Source organism: Molothrus ater, chromosome 7 (genome assembly GCF_012460135.2).
Source record: "Molothrus ater isolate BHLD 08-10-18 breed brown headed cowbird chromosome 7, BPBGC_Mater_1.1, whole genome shotgun sequence".
Classification (NCBI taxonomy): domain Eukaryota; kingdom Metazoa; phylum Chordata; class Aves; order Passeriformes; family Icteridae; genus Molothrus; species Molothrus ater.
The window spans coordinates 10,088,723-10,106,084 of record NC_050484.2 but is presented as its reverse complement, the minus strand read 5'-3'; the positions used below and the strand labels follow the sequence as shown (position 1 = coordinate 10,106,084).

The window sequence follows — 17,362 nt, the reverse complement described above, 5'->3', positions numbered from 1 at the left end:
TCCCAAGGTGATCTGTGCCAAGTGTTCACATCCCCTGAGGGTACAGCCCCATCCTTGGTGGCCCTCTGGCTGCTTGGGCCTCACCCCGCCCCGCACGCCCATTTCCGACCCTGCCGTGCCCAGAACTGCCCCATCCCTCTGAGTACGGAGTTAAAGCCCCTCGGTGCCGAGCTGGCCGAGGCAGCAGAGGCCGCCGAGCCCCGGTCCCAGCGCTCGGTGCCCGCCTTCAGGCGCCTCAGCGCCGCGCCGCCGCACGGAACCCGCGCGGGCGGGCGCCATAGCGGCGGGCGCCATAGCGGGACGGACGCGGTGCCTCCCTCACAGGGCTCCCCCGGGCCGGTGCGGAGCCATGTCGGGCTTCAGCCCGGAGCTGATCGAGTACCTGGAGGGGAAGATCTCCTTCGAGGAGTTCGAGCAGCGCCGCGAGGAGCGCAAGAGCCGCGAGAAGGTGAGTCTGCCCCGCCTGGCCGCGCCAAGGCCCAGGCCGCCCCCCTCCTGACAACACCTGGCAGGTGCTCTGTGTGTGGAGGGGCTCCCGCTCGCTGCTCCTGCGGCTCCGGAGTTGCGAGCGTCGGTGTCCAGGTCAGCAGAAGGCCGCGGTGGGGAGCTCGCAGGACGCGGCGCTGCCCTCCCGCCGCTCTGGGCGGAGGCACGGGCCCGGCAGCACCGCCCGGCCCGCGGGAAATCGGTGCTTTGTGTCGGGGCAAGGAGCTGGTTCGGGTATAAACCCATCCAGATTATGCTGCTCCAGCTCCCCCTCCAGCATCTGAGGGAGAGAGCCAGTGCGGCTCCTCGTTTGACTTCTTGGCAGCAGTAAATATAGGGAAACACATTGTGTCCGACGCTATGTAGGCGGTGTGATTAAAAGAAAAACACGCGTGATTTGTCGGAGCGTTGCAGTTCTTTTTAACTTTGCTATATTTGTGTCAACGTGCTACTGAATTTCTGCATTTCTTGGTGTTCAGAGAGCACATTCAGCAGAGCTCAGCTGTCATGGAAGGATCAGTGTTACCCCGGGGCAGCATTCTTACCGGATTCACGAGTGCTGTTGTGATACTGACTGGCTCCTGGAAGGATTTGTCCCACAGAACTTTTTTTTTCTACCACCATGTCATCCCACCTCACTGTAATGCCCAATAATCAATGGACTGGTCTCTTCAGTCAAATGTAGTGTGAACAGTCACCATCTGAGTCTCCCCACTGATAAAAATATAAATGTCCTGAAAGCAAGGAATGCTGGGTTTTATTCACTTAAAAACAGAGTGCTTATTCCACCTGTTTCACCGGCAGTGCAAAGGCTGGAAAGCCAAATGGTAGCTGTAAATATGTGGGGAAATAAAAAATGAGTGATTCTATAGTGGTAATAATTTGGTTTTTTGGTGTGTGTAGGATGGCGAAAATGCGTCTGCTGAGGAAAATGAGGAAGATGTAGAGGCTCCATCTTCATCCAGAAAAGCATCTGGGAAATCCCAAAGTCAGGATGAAACTGATGGTTGGTGTTTCTAACATAATCATTCCTATTTTAAAAGGTGGTAGAAGCATTTGCTCTTCAATAACTGACTTCATAAAAACCTGGCTCCGTTTTTCCCCTTCTGGTCTCTGAAGGGACTGAAATAAAAGGGAAAATAAATAATTATGGGTTTTTTTCAAATGGGGGCAGGGGAAGATAAGTCTTATGTTTAGATGCTTTATATCCAAGTCAGAATAAAAATAACTAAACATATCCAAGTCCAAAAAAAAAAAAAAAAACCAAAAAAAACCCCAAAACCATAAACCCAGGTATGGTCCCCAGGTTCCTCTCCTATATAGGCAATGCATGATAGATTTGTTTTTCAGTCACAACTTGATACTGTGGTTATTTTTTAATCAAATATTCAGGTGTCTAATCCCCCAGCTCAAGACTTTGAACCCTACTTATTTTGAGTTTTGTATATAGAGCTGTGGTCAGTTATAACCCTGGGTTCACTTCATAATGAGAAGCTGTAAATAAAAAATGGCAAATATCTAAAAAATCTGTGCCTTAAGCATATTTACTCAGAGTACTTAGCATAGTTTTCTTACTTATTTTAAAGAATACTGTTCTTTTTCCAGAGAAATGCAAATAATCTGGATTTTGTATTTACACATGTTAAAAGGTACTTGTTGTCATGGATGGAATGGTTACAAGATCTTGCTTTCAATTGCTTTGAAAAATTGGTTGCTGGATTGTTGTGTAGTGGAATTCTCTTCTCACTTACAGCCTCTTCATCTGAAAAGCTGATTGCAGCCAGCCAGCCCAGTGCTTGAAAATTGCTTGTTCTGGACTGAGAAAAATGTTGATTAAGCTGTGGCTTCATTCTGTGTGTTCCTCCCTGCTTTCATTTCAGATATCCAAAAGATGTTACAGGCTGGGCCATGCCATGCCTTAGTGATGAATAATCTGGAGCTGTAAAACCAAAGAGACTGTCAGTAGTTGTTGTGCATTTCTGCAGGCAGCACTCTTACAGAATAGCTGCTTCAAGTGGGCTCTTGTTTTCTCTGCACTTGTCCAGGAAGCAGCATGTTCTCTTCATTATATCAAAAACCTATTTTACTTCTTTCTCAACCAGGAGAAACAGCAGATGGGGTCAGTAAATCTGTCCATCGGGTCTTTGCATCCATGCTTGGGGAAAATGAAGAGGAGGAGGATGAAGAGGAGGAGGAGGAGGAAGAAGAAGAAGAAGAAGAAGAAGGAGGAGGAGGAGGAGAGGAGGAAGAAGAAACTACAGAGCAGCCTACAGCTGGAGATGTTTTTGTTTTGGAGATGGTTCTTAATCGAGAGACCAAGAAAATGATGAAAGCAAGTATTTAAACTTTCATATAATTTCCATGTGTCCCCTGACCATGGTGCATGAATTCCACTTCATGTGACTTTTAGCTGCTTACTGGGAAATTTGCCTGAAAATTGTTTCATGTAGGATAATCCTGCTTATGCTGGTGTTTGTTATGCTATCTTTGTTTATTATAAAAGCACTGTAGTTTACTGTTTGAAAGCTTTCAGAAATCATGAAACCAGTTTTTCCAGTATCAGAAAACTATGAACATTAGCAAGTCCTTTGGTCAGTCATTTATTATTGCTAATACTTAAATAACTTGGGGTTAGGTGGTGTTAAGCACGACAGGGTGCCTCCTGAATTTGGGCACAACTCGTCCTTGGGCAGAAACAGCATCCCTTTTCCATTTAGGAGAAAAGACCTCGCAGCAAACTTCCCCGTGCCTTGAGGGGTCTGATGGGAGAGGCCAACATCAGATTTGCTCGAGGAGAGCGTGAGGAGGCCATTCTGATGTGCATGGAGATCATTCGACAAGGTATGGGAGAATGGGCAACCTTTGGGCTTTAAGGATGGAATCAAGTTTCCATGTGCAGGAGCAGGATTCAGTGTGGCTTCCCTGAAGATGAAAATAAATAGTACAAGCAAAGTCATGGTATAAGGAGTAGAATTAAGAATATGTGGTACACTTCCTTTATTTTTTTGCTTATAAAAAGAAACTAGCACCTCAATTCTGCAGAGCCCACTCCTTGGCTTAGCTTTACACAGTTTGCTTGTACTGTCTTTGTAGACACAAGATATGAGCATCAGCAAGCCTTGCAGTATAGAATAATACTATAAATGGTTGTTGTTAGATTCAGTCAGCCAGTTTAATAATTTACAGACAGGAATCAGAAACTTGTCTGCAAGTTTTTCCTGAATTTGAACAGCACATATTTTATATAATTCTGATACCTGTTCTTTAAGAAAGGCGAGTTATTTGTGTCCAGTGTGGATTTTAAACAATAAATCTTAGTCATTCTTTTTGCCTTTTCACAGCTCCTCTTGCTCACGAGCCATTTTCCACTCTTGCCATGATCTATGAAGACCAGGGTGATATGGAGAAATCATTACAGTTTGGACTGATTGCAGCTCACTTAAATCCTAGCAATACTGAGGAGTGGGTCAGACTGGCAGAAATGTCACTGGAGCAGGACAATATTAAGCAGGCTGTTTTCTGCTACACAAAAGGTAGTGTAGCAAACATTTTAATAATTTAAAATTAATGCTGTGTGCTAATGGCAATAATTTTGTTTTCTTCTCCTTTCTAGTTTAGTTTGCTTCACGGTGCTAAGATTCTGATACCTTTGTCTGGACTTTGATAAAAGATGAATGAATGATAATGACAAAAGATGAATGATAAATGAATCTGTAATATATATAGGATGTCCTTGCAAAAACCCTGTGCATGTCCATTAACACAAATCAAGGAAATGAATGTGAAACCCAGTGTTGCATTTCCTAAACTCCTGCTGCTCTCCCTGTAGCTCTGAAGTACGACCCGAGCAACGTGCGCTACCTGTGGGAGAGGTCCAGCCTGTACGAGCAGCTGGGGGAGCAGAAGATGGCCATGGACGGCTACCGGCGCATCCTGAACCTCCTGGCTCCCTCCGACGGGGAGCGCTTCATGCAGCTGGCCCGAGACATGGCCAAGTGAGCTGGGCTTGCCAACAATGGTGTTTGCTTTGCCACGGGAGGGAGCCTCGTGGTTCAAGTGTGTAGCTCTCACCCAGTCGTGTTTTACCTGTGAACTGCTTCCTTGTGGAAAGCTGGTACTGCCTGTTTCCAAACGGTTTAAGGTCTTTTGATCTTCGTGTTTGGGAAATGTATCAAAAAATACAAGGATGGGTATTACAACAATGTTATTAGTGGAGGTTTCTTAAAGCAGGTTAATGTGGGACATGACTGATGTCCAACTTCATTTGGGGAGACTGTGATGAAAACTCCAGTAATGTCCTTACAAATATGGGAGAAAAAAATTGTTAATTATTTGAAATACGTAAAAGTTTTCAACAGTTGTAAGGAAAGGAAAACACCCTCTTTATCACTGTCTTTTATAACATCCACTTGCTAATGAAAATCTTTGCTAATCAGCAAAAATCAGAGAAATATGAAAATCCTTTTGCTTCGGTTCAAAGTATACATTGTCAGTTATGTGAAATACCTGATATCTCATGCCTGTGTTTTATAGGAGTTACTATGAAGCCAATGATGTGACCTCTGCGATTGAGATAGTGGAAGAGGCCTTTAGCAAGCACCAGAGCCTTGTGTCCATGGAGGATGTGAACATTGCAGCTGAGCTCTACATCTCCTCCAAGCAGTACGACAAAGCTCTGGCGGTACGGACAGCTCAGTGCATTTGGGTGGCATTTTCAGCACCTCTTTGCCTGCCAGAGTGGATGGTTTACGTTCATAATTTATGTTCGTGCAGTGCTAAGATGGGGTCCTGCTTCTGTAAAAATAGAGCTCATCAGAAACAGACTGCTTGCTATTAGTTCTGTAGTAATTAGCATTTAAATTAATGGGTGGATTGAATTAATTGACGGCTGATAGATTTGTACGTTGTTCGAGGTTTAAAATTCTGGGATCCTTCCTCTCCTTCTCTATAGTGACCATAATCTTAGTAGCCAGAGAAGACCTTCAGGCTGGTTTTGTGAGTAATACCACAAAGGTCATTCTCTGAGTGGAAGGTTAAAATCATGACACTGAAAGCTCTGATTGTTCAAATGCAGATTGTTGTGACTTACCTGGTAGACTTGTGTTGCAACTAATAATTTATGCATTAAGCACTAAGCATACATTCCAGAAAGACAATACATTTTAACTCTAAGGCATCAGGAATTAGAGAATGTTGCTTATCTGGTCCAAATTTGTTAACTCTCACTTTTGAGGCATATTTCCAACTGGATTTGGTCTGGCTTTGAGAGGGAAGATGTTGGTATTTGGCCATTGTCGTACTTTCCAAGATTGATTGAAAAGACACTGTAAATTGGGACTTCTTGTGAGCATTCTTATTTGTTGATATTAAATTACTTAGGGGTTTTTTTTCCTTCCTTTAGATTTTTTTCAGCTCTCTGTCAGAGCACAGTATCATGCGCCTGCAAACAATTCCTCTGACCCTTTTTTGTATTCTTCTCTCCTTAAATGTCAGTCAGTCAATTTTATGTACACAGCATTTAGCTACTGGATTTATTAATACAGTACAACTGAAGTCACAGAGCCATTTCCCTGTTTCTTTTTGAAGGTTCTACTTGGGTAGATGAATGCAGCTTTACCTCTGATAACTTCTGTGATGTCTAAAACTGTCTCATAGGCTGGTTGCTTTAAATCCTTGAAATTATCCAAGTTACTTTTCTGTTTTAGGTTATTACAGATTTTACAGGAATTGTACTTGAAAAAAAAGCACCAGAAAGAAGTGCAACTGAGGAGAAAAAAGGTAAGTAGCTGTCAAGTGGTTACTGTGACCCTGCTGTTCATGTGATATGACATCTTTCCTTTACCTTTTCAACTCCTGGGTATATTTGCTGCACTGTTGACAGGCTTTTCTCTATTGAAATGTGTGGGTGCTCTTAGTGAGTTACATGGCATGACCTCAGCCTGCTGTAAGAAGTTACTCTGGTGTCCCCATAGCCCTGCTGACTCACTGAAGACAAGGACTGCTCTCCAGGCAGCTGGAGGGCTTTTAAAGTTCTAAACATTCCTCTGAGTGTTTACATCAGACCAGCTATTTCTACCAGCTAAATAACTTCTAAAAAAAAAGATAAAAAGATAAGCTTAGTGGCAACTGTGCTCAAGAATATCAAACTTTGACCTAAGAGTAATGTTCTTTACACATCCTGCATCTGTTATTAACCAGCTAACTGAAATCTAGGCATACTAGCTCAAAATTTGATTAAGTAGGTTGTCTTTGAGAAACCTGCTTTATCGAAGTCATTTTACCTGAAAATGTTTATTTAGGCTGTAGAATGGATACAGCACACCAACTCCATAAGGAGACAGTCTGTTTTGTGATTAAAGTGCTTGTCTCAGCAATCTGATCCAAGCACAATAGAGGTATAGGATATTTCTGTTGGCTTTTTGCTCTGATTGGCCAGGTAAAAATACAGTTGATTTATGAACAACTGTCCTGATGGAGACTTTCAGCAGATAATTAAGAAACAAAACTATAATGAGTCTAGGAATTAGAACACAATGTTTCCAAGTTACCTCCTGTGTGCCATTGGTTGAGAGAAGGCTTCTAAAATAGAGCTGGGTTCTCTGTTGCTTTGTAACTTTTGTAATTTTTACAACTGCTTCCTGCTCTGCTGTCCTTAGAAACCAAAACAATACAACACAAAAAAGCCCCAAACCAAAACAAGAGAAACCCAGTCCACTTTTCAGAGTAAGCTGCCAATCAATTATGGATTCAAAGGCAAGTAACTACTGGTTAATCTGATAATCTTTTTAAAAAGATACAGGTGCAGCAGTAGAAACTCAGGAAAGCCAGGAGGCAGTGACTGACAACCAGAGTCATCCAGTTGCTGAATCCAGTGCTTCAGGTAAGTAATTTTTTAATTTTAGTTTTTTAAATTTCAGACAAGTCTATGAACTGATCATATGGTTAGGAACCAACTTGCAATCATTTAACATCTGGAGATTTCTAACAGCACAGAAACAGGACTTCATCCAGAAAAGGATTCTTCTGTATGTTTTTTCTTTCCCTTTCTCAGAACTTCCCTCTAATCCAGACTGACAGTTGTCATTTTTTTAAATATATCAGTAGGGGAATAGTCACCCTTGTGTTGGGTATTGCAGTGTTCAAAGAATGATGAATTAGTCTGCATGTTGTGATTTGCAGTATAGGGATGTGGATGTAGGAGGTAAAAGGGAAACCTTAGGTTGGAAATCCCAGTTTTCTCAGGTTTTAGCACTGAATGTCTGGTGCAAGCACTGAAGTGAGGAGAACTTAACCAGGAGTTAAGGAGGTGTCATGACTGTATGTGAAGGACTTATGATAATGGAATTTTATTGTGTGACCTCTCATTTGCTGGCATTGTCATGGGTAGCTGCTGTGCCTCATGTTTGCATTCTGATCAGGTTGCATTCAGCCTACCTGTTGTGTGAAGTTCTGTATTATCTCTGTATAACAATGTGTTCAGGCAGTGCCTGCTACACAGGACTTCACTTAGCAAGAACAAGAGCCATCTTGATACAAGGCATTTCCTTCAAAAAATAAAGGAGAAGAGGGTACAGGTGCATAAATTGTTAAAGGAAAGCTTTATTGAGCAATAAAGTAGGCAAGGATCCTTAAGTAGGCAAAGGACCTAAGCACATGCTGTGGAATCCTGCTGTTGGACTTGATGCAGACTGACAGCACTTGGTACCTCACATGGAATTATTTGTCTCAGAGGTGGTAGGAAGTCATTGCTCCAACTCTTGGAAAAGATAAAGGAGGAAAAGAAGGGCAGACAAACACTTGCTAGAGCTGATAAGAATATTTTCTCAGTTCCTGAGCATGGCCTGGAGGGGATGTAGTGCTTGAGAAGTGCTTCTTAAAGCCTCTGAGTTCAGAAGGAAATTCTTTCTCTTGTCCCAGCTGTGGAGAAGGTCAGCTGCTGCATACCTGAGGGTGTTCCCATAGACATCACAGTCAAGCTGATGGTGTGCTTGATTCACCTGAACATCCTGGAGCCACTCAGTGTAAGTGGAAACCAACTCACAAGGCAGGGGTAATGTTCTAAGAAATCACAAAAACAAGTAATTGTTCCTGTGTTCATAGACTGAGGTGGTTGAGGGAGCTGTGGAGATTCTTTTTGTGAGGAGAGAAACCTCACAGGCCTGTAATAGCAGAAATAATATCTTTGCCCTTAGAAATTATGCCAGTGTAAGTTACATTACTAAAGCACAGTAAGTCACAGCCTGTGTGCTTTGACAGGCCCAGGACCATATTGAAAGCTGTGAACACTAAGGAAGATGTTTTCACTTTGTTTTAAAACCATACTAAATCTGAAGACTGTTCTTTGATACTCCTCACTGATGGACACTTTAACCCACTGGATGTGTGAAATGTCTAGAATAGAAAAATGGGGCTTCTTCAGGAATGCTGACTTTCAGGTCTTTTATTTTTCACTTCTGAAGTAACATTTAATTAAAGGAAGTATAGTTCAGAATGCAAATGAATAAAAAACATAGGATAAAAATGCAAGCTTCCAATAAGCATGCCTTTAAGAAATTGATTATTTGTATTTTAAGTGCTTGTGTCATTTTTCTTAAAGCCTCTTTTGACTACTCTGGTGGAACAAAATCCAGAAGAAATGGGTGACTTGTACTTAGATGTTGCAGAGGCTTTTCTGGACGTTGGAGAATACAACTCAGCCCTGCCTCTCCTGAGTTCCCTTGTCTGCTCAGAACGGTACAACCTGGCTGTTGTGTGGCTTCGGCACGCAGGTGAGAGGGGGCAGGACTGCTGAACACGGGGGACTGAGAGATGGTAATACAGTGCTGAGCATTTCCAGGGACCTTTATCCAAGATCACAGGAATTTTAGATTGACTGAGAATTTTAGGTTGAATGAGAATTGGTATTTGCAGAATGAAGCTTCTCATGACAACTCCGTCAAGCATTTTTTTTGTTCTTCATGTGCACTGAAAGTTACATCAGCTAAAAGTACTTTATGTTCATGTAAGTGAAGCAGCATCTATTCTGCATTTCATCCTGTGTCAGCTGCTGATGTTTGAAGTGAAACTGTGGATACATCATGCATATATCTGAATATTATCATTTAAAAATACATGTTTGGGATGATTTTACTAAGAAAGTATGTTAATTTATTTGCAAACTTTGAAATCTTCTTTTTCTGCCACTTAAGTGTCTTGTGTTGCTTACGGTATTTCTAGAGTGCTTGAAGGCTTTGGGACACATGGAGCGTGCTGCAGAGAGCTATGCCAAAGTTGTTGATCTTGCCCCTTTGCATCTCGATGCAAGAATCTCACTTTCAACACTTCAGCAGCAGCTGGGCCGGCCTGAGAAAGCTCTGGAGGCTCTGGAGCCAATGTATGACCCAGATACTCTGGCTCAGGATGCTAATGCTGCACAGCAGGTGGGTAAAGTGTTCTGTGCTTCCATTTAGGATGTATTAATCTGCCAAACTGTGCTAGTAGTCCAAGATGTATGCACGGGATCAGGGATTCAGACTTAACCTCCCCATGGGGAGCGTGCAGAGCACAGTGACTAATCCATTCCAGCATCAGGGACATGTCCTCCTGACTTTCTCCCTGACCATTCTCTCAGCATTTCCCCAGTCCCACCTGATAACTTCTGTGCAATGCACAAACTTTTGGCCACTGAGAGCCAGTCATGACTCTACATCAAGTTAATCAGCAGTTGCTATGTGTGAGCTACACAGTTTGGCCTCTGTTGATTGAAAGCAGAGGTTCTGAATCCCCTCTCTAGAAGCACTCTCACCATAGATAAGAGTCATGCCAGATGTCTCTGAATGGGAGAATTTGGAACATTAACTCCTGAGAGCAGTTTAGGGAGAGCTCACCTGCTGCTGCAGATTCTTACAGCTTTCTGGAAGCTTTTACAATCCTATTAGTACTGTATTGAGTCAAAATGATTTGATTTATAAACTTTCTCTGTGCAAGAGTTTGAATAAGAGTGTTCACTGTTGTCCAGGAATTAAAGCTACTCCTGCATCGCTCCACGCTGTTGTATTCCCAAGGCAAAATGTATGGTTACATTGACACCTTGCTCACAATGCTGGCCATGCTGCTGAAGGTAAGCCAGTCTGTCCTGCTGCACTGTAAGCAATTGGGCAGCTGTGATTTGGGTCAAGACAAACTACAAATGAACTCAGGAGGAAAGCTAGTGGGCTTTCTTATGTGAGTGGTTTCATAATTTTGTTAGGTAGTAATCTTGCAGGTAGCCTGCAGTGCTGGTGTTCCTGCCTGTAGTGTTCACAATAGAGGACTGTTTGTGTGTATAATTATTGATACAGTGACTTCAACTCCCTGTTCTCAGTGTGCTTACACTGTATTCTAAAGCTGCTTCTTGCCTTTTTAACACTGAGCACACAGCTTTTTTGAGGTGTTGATACTGGCTTCTATTTCAACAATTTTCTTTTTGATCTCTTTCTTTATTATTTTCTTGTGATAAAAGGACAAAATAAGAATTTGTTTAGCCAGTAAATACAGTGGCAGCGTTTTTGTTTTAATTAATTTTTGTTTATTTATAAATAGGGAGTGAGTTAAAGGAATATTTAGACCTCCATTTCATCCATCTGCTCAGCACCTTGACTATTGTATTATACTGGTTGAAGAGCTGACTATGCACAAGCTTCTGAAAATGATAAAGAAAGGCATTGTTCTTCTTATGCTTCTCTGCAAAGAGTCTTGATTTCAGTAAACCCAGGGATGTTCCAATCCCAGGAGAAGTCTTTTTAAGTAGCTTGAAGAATTTGTACATGGCTTTTGCTTAGCCCACTTTGCACTGGAGCACAAGGCAATGCAGAGATGATATTCCTGTTGGGAATGTTTTCTCTGATGACCTTGCTCTGTGGTGGTGTCACTGACTGTTTTGGGATGCAAGGTGAGCCAGATGGATTGGCCATAAAGCTGCCTTCGTCATAGGATGTTACATTGTAATCTGAAATGCTGCCCTTAAATTTGTTTCTAGGTAGCAATGAGCAGAGCTCAAGTGTGTTTGATATCTAGTTCCAAATCTGGAGAGAGACACCTCTATCTTATTAAGGTGTCAAGGGATAAAATTTCTGACAATGATGACCAAGAGACAGCAAATTGCGATGCGAAAGGTAACAAATCACGGATTGTTCATTAAAAACAAAGCAACAAGGTGAACTCCATAGTTCTGAAAAATTATAAAAATGCTCCTATTTTGCATGCTAAATCCATGCAGTTCATGTTAACATTGCTTTATTTCTCGGGCAAAGAAGGCAGCAAAACTAAAGATAGTATATCTTAAGGGAACAGTCTCCATTCAGAGAAAAATAGTAAGATTACAGAATAATTCAGATTGAGAAGGGCCTCTAGAGATCTTATGGGCCAACATTCACCTCGGGGGAAATATCATACATGCAAATCTAGAATGTAGTAGAAATACATTGTAAAAGTGGTGTGATTTGTTTTTTTAGCTGGCCCAGGCTTGGTTGAGCCAGGTCACATGCTCTTAAGCACTGCTTGATAATTAGGGAGAGGAACTCATTGCATTCATGTAGTATGTTTACAGCTTGAACTGGGTGTATTGCTTGCTCTTTGTTCCCACTCTGAGAGTGTTTTTTGCTGGCGTTTTATGAACTGGCCTTAAACTGAGAAAAAGTAAATACTTCCTATTAGCTGTTAGTGCAATGTCTTTGAAAATATCAGTTTGATATATGCATCTATTTTGTAAAAAAATTATATTTCTTGTTCTAATTTTTCTCAACTTTCTGGCTCCAATATTTTTAGCAATTTTTGCTGTCCTCACAAGCGTTCTGACAAAAGATGACTGGTGGAACCTCCTCCTGAAGGCAATATATGCCTTGTGTGACCTCTCCCGGTACAAGGAGGCAGAGCTCCTTGTGGATTCCTCTCTGGAATATTACTCATTCTACGAGGACAGACAAAAGCGCAAGGAGCTGGAGTACTTTGGGCTCTCTGCCGCAATTCTGGACAAGAACTTCAGAAAAGCTTACAACTATATCAGGTGGGCTGCTGGGAAGGCAGAGCAGTCTGTGCTGTAGTTGCCTCCACTGAGGCTGTAGTCACTCTGCTGAAGTAGGCAGGCTGATACTTTCCAGCCTTGGCTAAATGAGAGAAGGCTACTGTAACTGAAGGAGCTTTCCAATAGCCTCAGACTGGAAAATGCACAATGCAGTGGGTTGTTTGATTTGGCCAGAACCATTGGTTCTGTTTTTCACTCTCATCTTTGCCTCAGTCACTGATCTTCTCTTTGAGTTTCTGTTGTTATCTTCCCTGAACTGCTGAGATTTTATTGAAGAGACAGTGTATACTATATAGCATTTACTAATTTCTTGCACACATCTCATTCTGTAGAATCATGGTCATGGAAAATGTCAATAAGCCCCAGCTGTGGAACATCTTCAATCAGGTCACTATGCAGTCTCAGGATGTCCGTCACCATCGCTTTTGTCTCCGCCTGATGCTGAAAAATCCTGACAATCACGTGCTGTGTGTCCTCAACGGGCACAATGCCTTTGTGTCTGGCAGTTTCAAGCATGCTCTTGGTAATATCTTTCATGTTCTAATATCAACAAATAGAACAAGTGAAAGTTGATAAAAAGGGAAAGATTTTTTTTCATCAGAAAATTATAGGTTCACAATGCTAGTCTGGTGCTTTAATTATTCTGTACACAAATCAGAGCACTGCTGAAGGGTTTTGCTAATAAAAATTAAGCTGGCACGTTTCAAGTTTAGCACACATTGCAAATATAACTAACTTGCAAAGATAATTGGAGGCTAATGATGATAATAATGACAGAACCAGCCCAATTTAAACAGCAAATACAGCTGGTTGCATGCTTTAAGCAGGCCTTCAAAGTAAACCTGCTTCTTTCAGTCAAGTCCTCCAAATGTCACGTTTAAATCCCAGCAAGGACCATGTTTGCCTTCTGTGTCTCATCATTTTCTGCTTCCTTTTTTACATCACAGTCTGCCTTCTTCCTTCAGAATCCAGTGGGTGCTGAAAATACACAATTTTCTTCCCTGTTTTTTCCTGTGTATTTTAATGTAGGTATATTAAACTGTTTCTTTTCTTAGTTCACGCTTCGAATTCAAATATTTTCTTTCTTGCTCGTAACTTCTTAAGGAATGTTTTTCACAACCAACATCTTTATTAATTTATTTGCTTTTAGGTCAGTACGTGCAAGCCTTCCGTGCAAACCCAGACGAGCCTCTGTACAGTCTTTGTATTGGCCTGACTTTCATCCACATGGCCTCTCAGAAATATGTGCTGAAAAGGCATGCTCTTCTTGTACAGGTGAGGCAGCATGATTCTTGTTACCCACAGTGTTTGCTGGCTTTGTATCTTGCAGATGGTTATGGCCACAACACACTCTGTTTAAATAGTTTTTCATAATTAAGATGGCATTTCTAAAGAGGCAAGTGGTAAAGCATGAGCACGGATGAATGTGCTTTTGAACTGTAGTTACACCATCTGAATCTCCTCTCCTTAGGGTAAAGGTAGCTTGTTACCTTGATGTTAACAGCTGCCAGCTGTTTGTGAAAATATAATATAATATATATCATAATTTATATATATAATATTATATAATATATAGAATATCTTGGTGGTTGTAATCTGAGTTTTCTTTCAAATTTTTTTTGGCTTGCATTGCTGTAGAGTGGAATCTATGCCACGTGCCCATTGTAGATATGTCTCATAAACTGCATTCTTGAGGCAAATTGTACAGGCTTGGAAAGTGTTTTTTTTCCCCCCCATCTTTCTTTTCCCCTTTTAGGTGCCTCTGCACACTCTCTTTGTAAAGATCTTGTGAGCTCCAGTTTAGCTGCCTTCAAATTTTCAGCTTCATTATTCGCATTTTTCTTTTCATCTGCAAGATCCAGTTACAAACCACGGACTGAGTAGTCCCAAACAGAATCTTGAAAGTAATTTCCTCTACTTTACACCAAGTGTTTTCATTAACTTGAAATGCCTTTTAATTCCTGTAGCTGCTGAGCTCAGTCAGCACAATATGGTGAGGATCCTGAGCTCTTGTGACTTCTGAAATTGCTGGAAGACTGTAGCTTGCACTGATCTTGACAAAAGCTACAGGTCCCCAACTACTGTAACACAAAACCAGTTATGACAGTGTCCAACTTCAAGACATTTTGAACTTGCAAACTTTGACCTAATTTTAATACTTTTATCCACTTTTTTCTGTAACCAGCCTGCCTTTTTTACAAGAACTGCCCTGTTCTCTTTTTATACATTCTTGAACAATGTCCTATTTATATTACCCCCTGGCAATACAGTTCCCTTTTCTCTCTCTTCTCATTTCCTGCTTACTATACTCAGTGATTTTACATCATTTCTTGCTGCTATGGTAGTTAATTAGTAATTCAACCAGAGTGACCTACTGGCAACCTAAATTATGATCATTAGCTGCTTGTGTCTGAACTAATTCCTCATATTGAAGGAAGTACCTTCTCTGATTACCAACAAGGTCCTCTGTTTACATCAGAATCATCACACTCCAAAATGGTAACCAAATAAAACGCACAGGAGGGGAGGAAAAGGTTGTGTGCTCAATTTCTCTTACAGGGATTCTCCTTCCTTCACCGCTACTTGGACCTGCGTGGCCATGCCAGGAGTCCTTCTACAACCTAGGCCGTGGCCTGCACCAGCTGGGACTGCTGCACCTGGCAATCCACTATTACCAAAGAGCACTTGAGCTTCCTCCCCTCACCTTAGAGGTACTGTAACTTTGGAAGTTATGGACAGAGAATAAAATTTTCACAGGAAAATGTTAAGAATTCCTTAGAAATAGTTAAAATAGGTACATAAAATCTCTGTAGTTGTGCCTCCTTCAATTTTTATTTTAATTCCTTGTCATTGGAAGCCCAAATCTGATTGTCATCTGATAAACTATTTAAGCATGTGTTAAGTTCAAAGATGTATGAATTTTGGAGGATTTACCAGGCTGAAGCAACAGCAAAAAGGATTGCTAAACAACTTTTCCTGTTTAAATAGCTGACCTTTCTATATATTACATGCAATGAATTATAACTGGAAGTTCTGTATACTCACCTGTGCTATAAAACAGCATGCTGGAGCAAGATTGACCAGTACTGGGAATGCCTAATTGCATCTGAGCCATAGTTTAATTCTAATTGATCTGTATTGGATCCTAATTGATCCAATTGATGTGTCATACATCTACAACTATGGTCTGTGAAATGTGTAGGTAGAAACATTGCAAGGGTGTTTAGAAAACGGGCAGTGTTGGTAAAGTAAGAACTGAAGGTGTTAGTCAGCCTGGGAGTTCAGAGCAGCAGTCTGTGACCCTGTAAAAGATGCAGGCAATATTCGTGTTCTGGTTGAAGAAACAAATACTTAGCATACAAAGACAAGGTAGTACTTTGCTGGTTTATGAGCTGGCTATTTAACTTAGAGCCAATGTTTTGAGTGTGAAATTTTATCACTTTGGTGATTAACAACATGCATTGGAAATTCCTTAAAAAGGGAGAGCACAAGGAATACCTGTTTTGTTTCCATACAGCTGAAAGCCTTCATTGGCTATGAATATGTCATTTGATTCCATTGCAATGGCTACTCATGTTTCTTTTTTATAGTATTTTTGTGTACTGATAGCTTTTTCTAATCATTGTTTTTACAGGGAATAGAAACAGATCAAACAGACTTGAGAAGAGATACTGCCTTTAACTTGTCACTCATTTACCAGAGCAGTGGGAATACCAGAATGGCTCAGAAGATGCTGTATACCTATGCAGTTGTGTGAAGAGGTTTGTGCAGGTGAATTGATACCCTTTGGATTGACCTTTGCATTATGCAGTGCTGGGGAAGCTGGTTTTAATTACAACTTTTTCTGCAGAGGGTCAGGGACGTGGCTGGTGCTGTGCTGTGGCTCTGTGGACTTCTGCTTCTGCCCTCAGCACTGTATCACGTGTGGGTGGGAGCTGGCCATCCTGAGCACACCCCTGGCGTGCTCACGAGGGGCTGCTGTTAGCTCTTCTCCTTGGTGCACTGCTCTCTAAATAGATGCAGTCTTGTATGTAGAGTCAAACAGTGAAAACCAAGGCTCAGTGTGATTTGCTGAGGGCTTTTGGTGGGGGAAAATGTACAGGTTGCAGTATTTCAGCTAATTACCATTGAGGTTGCTGAAGAAGCCATACTCACTGGTGGTGAGGGTATTTTAATGTATTTTAATGTGCAGCATTAAATTACAATAATGTGGAACCATCCTAGAGGATGAAGAATTCAGTATTTCAAGATCTGTAAAATATTCATAGTTTTCTAGGAGTTCATATTCCTAGCAGTTTTTGTATTTGAAGGGGATTGATCTTTGTTTTACTGAAATCAGTGTAACTTTTGTTCTTTCTGCGAACTTGTTAATAAAAATTCTGAGGTTAATGATGTTTACCTTTTCTCAGCTAACATATATCCTACTGAATAGGACAAACCTAAAGCCATATGGCACACACCTAATTTTAAGCAGCACAATTTAATGAGGCTCAGGGGTGTTTAGCTTTGCTGGTGTGCTGAGCCACCCCTTTGTCCTCAGAACAGCCATTTGCCTCAAGGGAGAGAGGCTCTTGCATTAGTCTGCAGTCCTACCATATAAATTACAGTTTAGGGCCAAATTTCTGGAGGAACAGAAGGAGACAATTCCAGAGTGTCCTTGGGCTACCCCTGGGCTCCAGAGGCATGCAAGACTTTTCTCCCTACTATGCTAAAGAACTATCACAAATAACATGTACAGGTCCCACAGAAACAGTAGTGCCATGAGTCAGAGGAGGTGGTGAGCAGCTCTGCTGAAGCCGGTCAGAGTGCAACACCACCTGTCCTGAAGCCAGGTTG

At 41.6% G+C, this 17,362-nt stretch overlaps 1 protein-coding gene across 1 annotated transcript; it reads left to right on the top strand.

The window, feature by feature from the left end:
* Positions 1-182: 182 nt before the first annotated feature.
* Positions 183-16,915, top strand: GTF3C3 (general transcription factor IIIC subunit 3). The gene is given in 20 exon segments (XM_036387249.2): positions 183-448; positions 1,390-1,492; positions 2,589-2,818; positions 3,204-3,327; positions 3,828-4,019; positions 4,316-4,481; positions 5,020-5,167; positions 6,192-6,264; positions 7,280-7,366; positions 8,404-8,507; positions 9,083-9,254; positions 9,703-9,905; positions 10,484-10,585; positions 11,483-11,618; positions 12,271-12,508; positions 12,859-13,049; positions 13,677-13,801; positions 15,086-15,119; positions 15,122-15,237; positions 16,161-16,915. Coding segments are annotated over 20 exon segments (2,766 nt in total). The 5' UTR covers positions 183-349; the 3' UTR covers positions 16,284-16,915.
* Positions 16,916-17,362: the final 447 nt, after the last annotated feature.